Source organism: Lathamus discolor, chromosome 3, assembly GCF_037157495.1.
Source record: "Lathamus discolor isolate bLatDis1 chromosome 3, bLatDis1.hap1, whole genome shotgun sequence".
NCBI classification, from domain to species: domain Eukaryota; kingdom Metazoa; phylum Chordata; class Aves; order Psittaciformes; family Psittacidae; genus Lathamus; species Lathamus discolor.
Window position 1 is genome coordinate 9,499,035 of NC_088886.1, and position 13,068 is coordinate 9,512,102.

Genomic DNA, 13,068 nt, shown 5'->3' on the forward strand with positions numbered 1-13,068 from the left:
CACTTCCTCCCTTGCCTACACTGGCTTGCTTTTGCAGGCAGTGTATTTATTGCTAGCTGGCAAACGCAAGCACTTGGACATACATTCAATTATCTTTGAACAATTTCCATTTACTCTGGTTTTGCTTTTTTCCCTTTCAGTTTCACTGAACACTGCCTGTATTTTCTCAGAGCTTTCTCAAATGCAATAGAGTCTGCTTCTGTTCCCTGCTTTGCTTCCCCCCCCACCCCTTTTTTTTTCCTTCTTTCCACATTTTCCATGTTTTCATTAAGCTCCTTCACTAAACTCTGGTGACCATTTCTCCATGGCTGCCCTTTCTGTGCATTTGCACTGAGAAGGGTCCAAGTTTTAACTTCAGTGAGTTAAATGCTCCCTTCACCTGGAAGGAAATCAATGGTACCGGCAGATTGGGGTTTTACCTACTCCAGCACACCAAAATGTCTCTCTTTTTGATGACAGTAATCTCCCCCTCCCTTGCGGTTTCACTCACTTGTTTCTTCCGCTAAAACCTGACTTACGCTTTAGTTTTACACCAATGGAGTATGCTGAGGAAATGATAAGGGTCACTTCTGCTTACTGTTCAGGTCAAGGTGTGTTTTTTATCTTCAGATCAGTTCTCATGCATGTAGTCTTCCCTGAGAGCCTGCCTACATTCGGAGTTGCTGCTTTCCACTGCTTGCTCTCCTTTCCCTCGGGTTGGAAAAACATGACTGTATTTGGACCAACTCTTTCATAACATTTCTGATGTTTCTGTGAGAGAGACATTTTGATTCAATATCCACATAGAGATGGGATAGTGCAAGAAGGGGAAGTGATTTGATTGTCCATCTCTGAAATCATCCACTCTGGATGACTTTGCAGAAGGGCTGATTTGGTCAAAATCTTTAGGAGCAGGGAAATACCTGTATCACAGAAGTACTCAAGGTATTTTTAAACAAGCTGGCTTTGGCACAGGAGAAACAGCATGAGGTGAGCTGTGCAGAGACACATGATTCATTAAGTATATGAAAGAAGATGACAGAGAGTGATCAACCACTATGTGGACATGAACCACTTCTCTGAGCTGTCCTTCTCCACAGCTCCATCAGCAGCATTAGCTAGTGATTGGAGCTATCATGATGGTATCTCCTTTAAGTACTGTTCTTCCACCCACCCACACTAACAGCATGTAGTTCCTGGTGAGTACAGTGATAAGACAGAGGCCTTTAGCCTTTCTCCTGTACGTACTTGGGTATCGCTTACTTACTGGGCATGGAGCTAATTGAAGGGTAGTTAATGCCATCGAGCACTGGGATGTATTTATATTTTTAACTACATGTAAGTGACTATCAACATCATAAATAATTACAGTCTGCCTCCCAGCCCCTCTGCTCCATTCCACCCTGCTAATTGCAACGCTTAGATCTCAATGAGCTCATTATGTTTTGTCAATATTCAGCTCTTTGGCTTGCTCACTTAGTAGGGACCAGGGGGACGCAAATGGGAGCTAAAGATTGAAAATGCCAAGCTCCTAGGGATTTGAGTTAGCGATCATCACTGCTTCATCTCTATGCACAATTTATTCAGCACTCCACCTTCCCTAATAAATTATAGATCCCTCAAAGGGAAGCTTTGCCAAGGGATGGGCAATTGCCTTACTCAGGGGAGCCCGTTCTGCGCAGTATTGAGCATCTTTGACATCTGGTCGTCACAGGATTGGATCCCTCCTGCCCTTCCCCTCCGCCCGTCTCTTCCACTCCTTTTGGGAAGCATTAACCTTTTCAATGTGATGTATGCGAAAGGGCGACAGTCAGCAGTGGCAGTTCCTAATGGATTCTGTTTGTTTGGTTGGTTGGTTGTCTGAATTGCCTGCAATGCTGTCCAGACCTCTTGGAAAAGCAAGCCAGAGTGCAACCAATATTTTAATTAGCAGTAAGAGGCAGGGAGGCTTTTAAAGAAGAACAGTGTTTGAGTTCAGAAGTAAGGAGCAAATGAATGTGGGGCAGGGTACTTGGGATTCAGTCCAGCTGAAGACGGTAGCACATAGTACCTTTAAGGAGGGGCTGAATTTTCAATCGCAGGTCAGAGCAGTGAGGGGTGAGATGGTTATGGTCATCTTCTGGGGCTTGTCTACAGCAGCCTTTACTTACCTGTACAGTCTCTGCCTTCACTGTTGTGTGGTCTAAAGTCAACAGATCTTTTCAGTTTTCCCTCCTTGGGCTTTCTAGACTTCTGATCATCCTTTCCAAAGACCTCAAAGTCCCCAGGCAATTAAGTTGAAATTAAAGCAACTTCAGGAGTGACAAAGTTTAACTCAGTTTTGTGACTCCATGGACAAACACTGCTTCTCACAAGAGCCTTGGGCACAGCTGGAAGCTCACCACCCAGCTTTGCAGTGACCAATGAAGAGAGTCAATGAGCCTCAGCCCTCTGCACCAGGCATGGCACATGGAGCAAACATCCTTTGGCACCCGCAGGTGGATATTCCCTCGTGATTCGGTGTAAACACCAGTGTCAGAAGTGGATCTGAGAAGGAAGAACTCTCTCCAGATCGTGCAAAGGTTGGTGATGCTGTGGATCAGTAAGGATGCTCTATGATACTGGAACTTGTGAATAGAGGAAAATAGGGCTTCTGGAATTATTTCTTGTTAGTAACATGGATGGAGATAGAGATAGGCAACACAAGCAGATAGTGAGACTGTGCCAACAGCAAAATAGGATCTGACCTCAAAAATATAAAGGCTTAATAGGAAAAAAGTCGTATAAAAGAATTGGGTTTACGAAACAAAACCCAGCAAAACCCCCAAACAAAACAATCAGCCAGTCTCCTATACCTGTTACCTCTACCTATTGGGACTGTTATTCAGTTCAGCCTCTCATTTTGTTGCACAGGCACTGTGCCAGAGCACGGAGCAGTGCAGCAGACAGGCCTCACCGCTCTAAGGAGAGTTTGAAGGGGAAGTGATTTTTATAGCCATAAGTGACTCTCTAGAAAATGGAGAGATGCGAAGTTGCTGCTTAGGTCTCTCATAAGCTCCAGAGGTTGCTGGTTAGATTATGGTCACAAGCATGTTGTTATGAAACCCCTTTTCACCAGGGAAAGCAGCAACTCTAAAGCTAGCCCACCAGTTACTGCTGAATCCCCTCGCACAAGCACTTGCTTTGAGATGCCCCTTTTATAAATCAAGGGCCACTCCTCCATTGACTGCTGCATTGACTCTGCTTACAGCAGAGTACTTCCAGCCACTTCAGCAAAGTCAGCTGTTGTTTCAGTGACAGGAGTTGTTGGAGCTGAAGTTTGGCAACGGTTTATTCCCACCCCATCAGAGAAGTGAGAGGAAGAGACAGACAGTGGAGAAGGGGAGAGATGGAGACTTTTCCAGCATCTTTATCCGCACACAGACCCACTGCTGCCAGCAGTCCTTCCCCAAGTGACATGATGCAGGAAAACAAGCCAGCTTGGGTGAGTAGCTTTTTTAGCAAGGGCTTTGTGACAGCAGTCAGAGGAGTGTTATTTGTGGCATGGACTATATATAACTATATTTGTGTGTGTTAGATTAAATATATATATATATATGTGTACGTAGCGCCTTATCGCTGCATTCCAGCTTGAATTTTAAACACCATGAAAAAATCAAAGGGTTTAGAAAAAGCTATATTTATCTTGGAATGGGAATTGTAATAGCAAAGAGGCAATTAATTGGGGGGTAGGGGTGGGAGTGGAGATTATAGTAATATTTTACTTCCCTACAAAGACAAAAATAGCTTTAGTTTCTCTACCTACTAGTGACAGCTCTAATTCTCTTCTTCCCATTCACCAGTACCACTCTGGAGTGACCACCTACAGATGAGATCTGTACAGCTGATGTGAAGATAGCTTTTGGCCCAGCTCGCGTGTGTGGAGGTTGGACTAGATGACCTTTGAAGGTCCCTTCCAACCCAAACAACCTGTGATTCCTGTGTCCCTGCTTTGGGGAGGAAACCCCCCTACATCAGATAGCCTGAGCTTAAGTGGGGCATTGACCCTTGAGTCTGAGTCAGCAATATAGACAGAAATGAGGTCTTGGCATTCATGAGCTGATGTTCCTTCTTTCTCATTTTATTCCATTTAACTCTGATTGTTCTCTTATCATTTAGTGCCACTCAATCCCAGTCAAAGCACCCAGACACCATCACTGATTATCCCTTGAGCTGGATGCGCTCTGCCACCCCATCCTACCCTGGACCTTGCAGAGAGGGCTGATGGCCTGTCTCTGGCTTGGCCAGGAATTCCCATTGCAAAACCAATTCCCAGATCTCTCATGTGTTCTGGGAGCCCTGAAAACATGCCACTCCCAGCAGAGCTTTCTGTTGCCTGTAGCCTACATCCACCACAGCACCTTATTCTGAATCAATACTTGCAGATGCCGGAGATAACTCAGGGAGAGAAATACATTAACATAGCTGAGAAAACAAAGATAATGGTATTTTTTTTGTTCCTTTTTTCTTCCTTCCCCCCCCAGGATCTTGCTTCTCACCCCGTCCATCCTCATCTCCATGACCCGCACTTAGCAGGGCTGCACGTTCTTGAATTATTTCCCACTTTTCAATAGAGCCTTAAATCCTTTTAAAAAAAAACTGCTTAATTGAAAAATTTCAATCAATCAATTTGTCCCTTCTCTCTCCCCTTTTTCTTGCCTTCCTCCCCTCCCCCAAACAGCCCCATTTGCAGTAAATAATCTGTAGCCAGACTTTCTGCTCTAAAGAAATAAATAATTCTGAATTTGCTGAATCCCGCCTGATCTCCCGGCTTTAAATCACTGCACTTTGTACTGAGCTCAGCCAAAATGTTGAACACGCTGAAGCATGACTATTACTTGGAGACTGCAAGTGTTTTTAAAGGTACAGCCTCTGAGGCCATGGTCCTTTTCCCCCCCCAAGACAGTCTAAGAGAGGAACTAAACTAATTCCTGAGGATAAGTTGTCTCTTCCCTGTGTTTTACCCCCTACAAATGCAGATGTTGGTTTGTCTTGAAGGGCCTTGTCGAAGCCAGGAGAAATCCAGTGAGTCTTTAAGCAGACCCACTGTTTAATCAAAGGCATCTTGACTGAAACCATCTAATAGCCCCTCGACTGAGTCCTTTTCAGATGGGTGACTTAAGGTACATTCCAGGACATCCTTTGCATCTACTCTGACACTGGAGAGCAAATGCCCATATTCCCAAGTGCACATACTTGCGCTTGGACACAGAAGAGCCTGGAGTACCCCAGCTAAGGTGGGAAGGTCCCCCAAAATCACTGTGAGTCTTGGGATCACTGTCAGCATTCTGCAGTTCTCTTTGTCTTCTGTCTATTCAAGATCTTTAAAGCCAGTTATATGCAGGCTTATGTCACAAGGGAACATAAACCTTCTGTCTCTCAATTCCTCATATTTCTTAGTGTCTTCTTCTTAGGACTGCTCTTGTCAAAGCTATTGACTATGCCCTGTCTGAAAATGCAAGCTGCAGCTGAAGAGAGAAAATGCAGCATGCAACAGATTACTGATGCCTTGTTATGATTTATACAACTCATGAGTTTCCAACAATTTAGAGATGAGAAATGGTTTATCCACACTTTGGAGTGTTGAAACACCCCTTCTGGCATTTATCTTGAAACCAATTTTGTTTGGGTGGAGGTGAATGTTACGCACAAGGCTGTGAGTGGAATGTCTAATGGCAACTGTCAGACACGGAACAATGGGTGTCATCATGCTTCTGGGCTGAGATGTGAGGGACTAAAAGGATCCCCAAAAAAGTTAATCTCATGATTTCCCAGTGTATTTGGGGTGGTTTAATTAGAATTGGAAAGCATTGTACCGTTCTTACATTGTCAACCAAGCTGAAAACAAAAACTGTTAAGACTTAAGTTTTCATGCTGTTTTTCCTTTGTGCATTCGACAGCATTCATCGGTGATAGGAGAAGACTGAGAATGCTGGATTTTCTTCCCCTCTGCTCATCCCTTTTTGGTATATCAGAAAAAAATCAGCTCTGTACTTTTCATTGACTGTAAGGAGCTGAGGTTAGCTAATATGCAAGGGCTCCTGCCCAGATTTGGCAAGGGACCAGAATTAAATGACAGGGAAGATAAGAAATGTTAAAATCACAAGAAAAGAACTCATCCTAGTGTTTTCCTGATACTCCAAATAAATATCTGTTAGGAATTAATACGAGACTGGTAAATGCAGGCCCAAATTAATTTGGGGACAATTTGATAGAAGCTGCTATAACCAGGTTTTAAGTATATAATTTTTGAAGTATACCAACATATAGAGCAATGCTGATGCAATATTTTCATAAATTAAAACATACTGGTGCTGAAATCCAAGCTTTTTCAGCTGTGAGTTTGATTCTGACCTCTGTCCCTTAAATAACCTCATCAGGAGTCAGCGCTGCTAAGATATTAAATAAACCATTTTCTTTGGTCATTTTATAGTTTAGGGCAGATTACCATTTACAGGAGGGCCCATTTCCATCTCCCACTGGAGTAGAAGGACCGTAAGATGGATAAAATGTAATTTACACAGAGCAATGTGAAGATAGCATCAGGATAATGGAGCAGCAGTCAGAGGCATCCCTGCAAAATCATGCTTATAGAGCTGGTAACTGGCATGTGGATTCAGACGTAAAAAAGGGCAGTGGTCCTGTCGTGTTCCTAGCGTTGCTTTGGCAGTGTCTGAGACATCTCGCTCCTCTCTGTTTCTGTGCTTGCTCTGGACAGCCTGATTTTCCTTTCCCTGTTGGTGTGTCTTGAATCCTATGTTGAACAAAGTGCTCCCTTTTCATAGCCACGTGTGGTAGCAGCTCTGCAGCTCAGTATTGCATGGAGGTTTTCAGTAGTAGCAAAATGTGTTGTTCACTTGGGTGGCTTCTTCACTGGTGTTGCAGAGAGAGGGTTGGGGAACACGGGTGCAAGACCACACTGCCGTCTGCTTCCCTTGAGTCTCTGCTGCCCTTCAATGGCAGCACCCCGGCAGGGTCAGGAATGCTTGGCTCCTGTGCAGCACCTCCACCTTCTTGCCTTTTTCTCTCTCTGCCTTGAGATCCTTCCATTCCCCATGCCCGGATGTTAGCTGGGATCTGCCTGTTTCAGTTTGGTTGGTCAGAAGGGCAGAAGCGATAGCTGATACTGAAATGAGCTCATGGGAAATACAGCGTGGCCTTTGCAGCACAGTCCCTCTGACAGAGATAAAACAGTGCTCTCCAAGATACCTGTTCTCCAACCTCCTCTTTCAGAGGAGGAGAGAAAATTACAGGCCTCTGATTACTCAGGGAGAAGAGCGCACAACTTCCATCTTCGTAATTTCTTCCACTACAATCAGGCATTTCAGGAAAAGGGCCTGAAAGCCTGAAATAGTCCGTCAGGGATCTTTCCACTCAGTTCCTCCCCTGATAACACACCAGAGGAATAAAAATGAAGACTCATCATCGCTGTTACATTCCATTTCCAAAAGTATCTGTCCCAGATACAGAGACTGGAAACTGAGGCTGTTGGGAACAGAAATCCTTTGGGAAAGTCCCGTTGCTATTTCCAGGCTGCTTGTACTCGTGGCATTTCTAGATTTTAAGGCTGGACTGCCTGGTTACATTTCTCTAGCTTGACCTGCTGAGTACCATGAGAAGCTGACATCAGTACTTCCCACATCAAGCCTGGTTCTTACACTGGAGCTATTCTCTGGTCTCACTGGAAGTAGCAGACTCTCCCCATGCATGCCCACATGTTCCTCACAGCCCTGCAAAACCAACAGCCTGAAGCTTTAGCGCTTGCCTGGCCAAATCCTGCTCTCTTGGAAGTCAACAGAGAGGACAGGGTAAGTCCTATTCCCCCACTGCTCCCTTTTAGAAGCTTCCTCCTTTGAAACAGGCAACCAGATACACAGGACATTGTGAATCTTGTTTCCACAGATGACAGTCTCAGGGAAGGATGCACCATTAGCATCCAAGCTTGCACCTTGATAAATGATAGTGAAAAGCCATAGAATAGCCCTCTCACCCCTCACATCCCCCTGCCACCAAGCCTCTATATTACCTCAACTACACTTTGCTCCCCCAATTAGACGTGATATGGGCAGCATCTCTTACTTACCAGAGAATAGTCTTAACCCTGTGAAACGGAACAAGTAACCGGTGAAAACAGCGGTGCTAAAATAGAGGACTAGTTCTGATCAGGCTTGCCTTGTTATAGCATAGTGGTTTAAAGCCATGTAATGCTGTTTTCCATTACAGCTCTTGTTCAAGTCAGGGAGGGGTTTCATCCATTGATGGGAGCTGTTATAAACAGACAAGAAAACCTCACCCATATTTCTCTTGAGAATGTATGAAGCTGACAGTATGCTAGCTGACCACAGCCATCAGGGACTCTCCCACACAAAATAACCCTCTTTTCATAAATAACAGGATTGTTGTGGCAGGCTGAGATTTGCTACAGAATTCAGTTTTCTTGAACAAAGAGCTTTTTCTGGATTTTAATTTGAGCTATTAAAAAGATTCATCTTTTTGTGTCTCATTCTCCCTCCCCTTTTTCTCCCTTTCCTACTTATTTTTTTCCCTTTCTCTCTGTCTTTAGGCTAACTTAAAGCTGTTTGTCTGAAACAAAAGACTTGCCTGGGTCTGGTCAGTGGTGCCTCTGGATTGAATGGTCACGATTTTAAATCCTGTTTAGGACTAAACTTGGATGAATTCCATAAGCTAATAACCCAGCGCAGTGTTTCACATTGATGGAGGTGCCGTCCTCTAGATGAGACATAAAACCAGAGATCCAATCTGCTTGGCAGAGACCCCACAGGACTTATCAAAGATGAGTGGGGGCTGCTAACTGTTTTGCCCTTGTCAAATCCTTACCACCACCACGGCTTCTATTCCTGTTCCAAAGCAATGACACTGGACCTTATGAAAACAAGATGGTGAATTTGAAGGAGCTATCCTTTTCCTAATTATTTCAAGCAGTTTTCAGTGCCTGGCAAAAGGGGAGAAAAAGAGATAATCCACTCACTTGAAAGTGGAATGACCCTGAATTTCAAAAAGCAAAACAAAAGAGAGCAAATGGTGCCACCATGCTCTGCAGCAGAGACATTATTAAATGATCAGTGAGCTATTAAAGCAGCAACATTTAGTACCTCCCCTAATGACTTGTACTGCTAACTGGTTTCCAAATTGAGATTTTTATTGCCTTCATGCACAGACAGAACAAGGCTGTGCCTGTGCTTCTAGAAGCTCCAGCTTAAGCAGACTGTTCACAATAGGGTCGATGAATCCTAGTTGAAAACTAGTAACAGCTTATGAGATTCCCTGTACCTTTGTCCTCTTTCCTTAGCAGAGCTGGAAGCTTTGGGGTGTGAGGCATGGTAGGGATCATAAATATGGGGATTTTGCAGAGAGCCCAGCATGATTCTTGAGCTTCCCAACATCTGTGAAATTTGGCAGAGTTGTGCACAGACTGTCCTGAAATCTCCCCAAAACCACTGATGCTATTCAGAGTGAGTGCTGTGAGAACAGCCTTTGCAGGACGGATCTTGGGACCTCCAGGAAGGGAGAGGAAAGGGAGTTGCAGACAGTAGTGAAGGTTCCGATGTTTCCTCCATGACTCTCCCAAACTGATTTCTACTGTCTCATATGAGCTGAACTCCCATGATGGGAATACCTGGGAAATGAAACGGCCTTCTATCAAGTGCAGCTCAACCAAGGAAGAGAGTTCCTGTGGGCAAAAGCACAGCATGTGTGATGGCAGAAAGGAACGAGGCTTAAAACCAACCAACCAACCAACCAAGCCACCCACCGAACGTGGGTTCTGGTTGTAGTCACAGTTATTTATGTGTTTATGACATCCTGTAGGCCAAAGTGGAGTCCAGGTGTTCTGTGCACCTGAATTAAATGCAAATGTCATTGCTTTGATTTGTTTTCCTCCACTGGTTCTGCATACGTGTGCCACCTGCACTTACTGAGTGAGTCAGGCCATTCCTCACCCAGGTGAGGCAGTCACATGGAGAGACTGTTACTGCTGTTTTATATATCAGGTGCCTGATTTCCATGACAGAAACTGCTCATCCTTTACAGAGGCAGCAGGCAAAGCAGAGGGAGCAGGATGGCTCGAGAGACCAGTATTAGAACATGCACATTTTTTATCCCATGCTGGTTTGAGTCTCCTTCCATCAATGCTGACTGCAAGCTGTTCTCATTTCGTGACTTTTCAGTGGCTGCATGTGGCACAGGTTTCCATTTCCAGTGTCTTCCCACTGCCCACATACCTGTGTGTCTATGCTCTGCAAAATGCCTCTACCTTTCCTGGTAATCTTAGCAAACAGAAGGTCTGTGCAGGCTGCAAAACCTGTTAAGAACTGTAGAAAAATGGGATGAAATGGCCCTAGAGGCCCTTCTATACTTCCTTCACACAGGACCAGTTAGATTTAAACCAGCTGTGTCAGCTGTGTGTTTAACCTGATCTTGAAGACCTCTCAGCTGAGGATTTCCAGATGTGCTAAGGCAGGTTATTTCAGTGGTTAACTGTCCCTGCATTTAGGAAGCTATTCCTAAGTTCAGCAGTAGAACTGGATTTCTACAGGTCAGGGTTAAGGCAGAGTTGTAAGGCACCCTTGTAGGAGCTCAAGCAGCCACTTCCTTGTCTGCACCCAGTCTCATCAAAGGGTTTCTTCCCCCGGGACAGCAGGTTAGGTATTTCCCACTGTGCAAACACGAGGAGCAAGGTAGAGACAAAGAAAAGGGCAGCAGGGCCACTTCTGGCAGAGGAGCATTCTGAGATTGGCAGTGACAAAATGTCCTAGAGACTTTACTGAGTCCAATTACCACTTTATGTCTTTAAAGTGCCGAGTAAATGAAAGAAACCACAAGATCAAGCCATGTTAGTCTCCTCAATCCCTTCCGTGTTTGGCAGCCCTCTCCTCTCCTCTCTCACTTTCTCAGACTACTTTGAACTCTTAACCTCTGCCTCTGCTTTGAGTTCGCATCTGCAGAAACCAAGCTAACCCCAGCCACCCCCAAATTCCAGTCACAATCACAAAACACTGTCAAAGCAATGCTGCCCTCACTCGAACAGATAAACTTGCAGCTGCCTCCAACTTCCTCGACTTCCATGCACGTACGGTACTGTTAGTCTCGTCCGTCAGTGCTGGCAGGCTGCAGGGGAGCTTACTGGGTACTGCCGCAGCCCTGCAACAGCCGGTGCTGCTTCACACAACCAGCTATCCCTGTCCACGCCGACAACAGCCGTGAACACCAGCTGTTCAGGCTCTGCTGTACTCTTGCGCAGAAGAATATAGATGCCTGCAGCACGTATGGTATTAGGATCGCAGTGGTAGCGTATCAGGATAGACCCTGAAACAGAAGGGATAGATGTTTGCAACCATCCTCAGGCACAGCAGTGGGAACTGGAAAAGTGGGACCAGATCACTGGATAGAAAAGCAGTGTCAGGAGTCATCTTCAGCCACTAGAACTGGTCTTGACTGCAGTGCTAGTGGCTGGCTTTTTGCCATACTAGAGCTAAAGACTGAGTCACATCAGTTCAGCCTCCCCTTTAAATAAAGAAATAAATGAGAAAGAGATCTCAGAGTGATGCCTGAACCCGATGTCTCATGCTCACTTGTTTTGATGTGTCTAATGTAAGTGGGCGGGTAATAAGAGCTTCATTTAGAAGCTAGCGTCTTCACAGGCACTGCTGGAAGCCCTTGGGATGCTGCACTTCTGGAATTTTCCTCTAATGGAAACATCAGCAGATAACTATTGATAAAGCAGAACATGCACACGAAACAACCCAGCAACGGGTTACTTTCCTGGACTGCTGGGCTTTTAGATCCCAAGGTGTATTTAGATTCCCTAGGCTATGTACCCACCCCACCTACTGCATTAGCACTCCTGAAATGGCCATTACAGCGACCATCCGGGGCAGCGTCCTAGAGATGTGGTTACTGTAGCACAGATAGGCATCAGTGCAAAATAGGTACATAAAGGAGACAGCCCGCATAACAGAGCTGTGGATAATGGCATTGACTGCATTTCTCTCCATTGGATATCACCCTGTAGATGATAAGCAGGTGATGCTCTGTAACAGGCAGACCTAGTGCTAACATTTCACATGAGCAGGAGATTCACCCCATGCATATGTTGCCTACGATTGTTTTTCAGTGCATTCCCAGGTGATTCAGCTTCTTTTTAGGAAACAGTCATCAAGAAGGTCTGGTTCCTGTGGCTGCAAGGTCTCTGTGGCAACTCTGATGCACAGCACCTGCCTAGTCTTGGGTTTAGGATTAACTGAAGGAGGAATTGTGCCTAGTGAGAAGAGTTCCTGCTGACATGTTTAAGGTAGTATACTGTCCTTCCATTCCAGTGCTAAAATGACCATTTCAGGTCCTGAATACAGCACAGACAAAGAACTGTCTGTTCTCCTAGGACAGACAGCATGGAGCTCAATGATAAAGGTTTAGATGGCTTTGGCTTTCATCCTAACCTTGAGTTTGTACAGTGGTCCACGGCTGGTTCATACCGTGACATTTGCTGACATTGTTTGCTGGATACAAACACAGAAATGCTTCCTGTATCCAAACATTTAGGTAATTATTTTCCCTGAACGTGGAAACTGGAGGACCACTTTTGTCTATTGTATTACTTCATGACAACCACAGGGATCTTCAACCAGGCATGGGGGAAAAGGGAGATCACTTCCTCCTGTCTGTGGTTTTATGCAGCATCTGCCTATGAAAACAAGAAGCAAAGACAATGACCCCCACTTTATCTGCTTGTGTAAGTCATTTTGCCTGAAGCCTAAGCACTGTGGGATGGTTAATGTAAAACTTGCTCATGCATCAAATAGCAGTAATTTACCTTTAGACTCTGCTTTTTATTATTATTAATTATTTCAAGAAATGCTCCTTAATTAAAAACTCACAGATATGAAGCTTGGAAGAAACGTGGCCAGGACGTTCTTGGATTACTACAGGCTGAACTCCTTGGTGGAGAGACCACTAGCACCAACTCCTAAAACTCGGTAGGTCAGAAAGCAATTTCTCTTGCTTTAGCAGGGCTGCTTTTTTAATACCTTTCACGACTAAACTTCAGTGCTACTG

At 44.9% G+C, this 13,068-nt stretch overlaps 1 protein-coding gene across 2 annotated transcripts in view; it reads left to right on the forward strand.

Annotated features, from left to right (window-relative positions):
- The window catches only part of BEND5 (BEN domain containing 5), a 977,708-nt gene that overhangs the window by 949,029 nt on the left and 15,611 nt on the right, over positions 1–13,068 (forward strand). For both annotated transcript variants that reach the window (XM_065673381.1, XM_065673382.1), the window contains exon 12: positions 12,893–12,989. In XM_065673381.1, the coding sequence (XP_065529453.1) occupies positions 12,893–12,989 (97 nt within the window). The remainder of the gene's footprint in view (positions 1–12,892; positions 12,990–13,068) is intronic.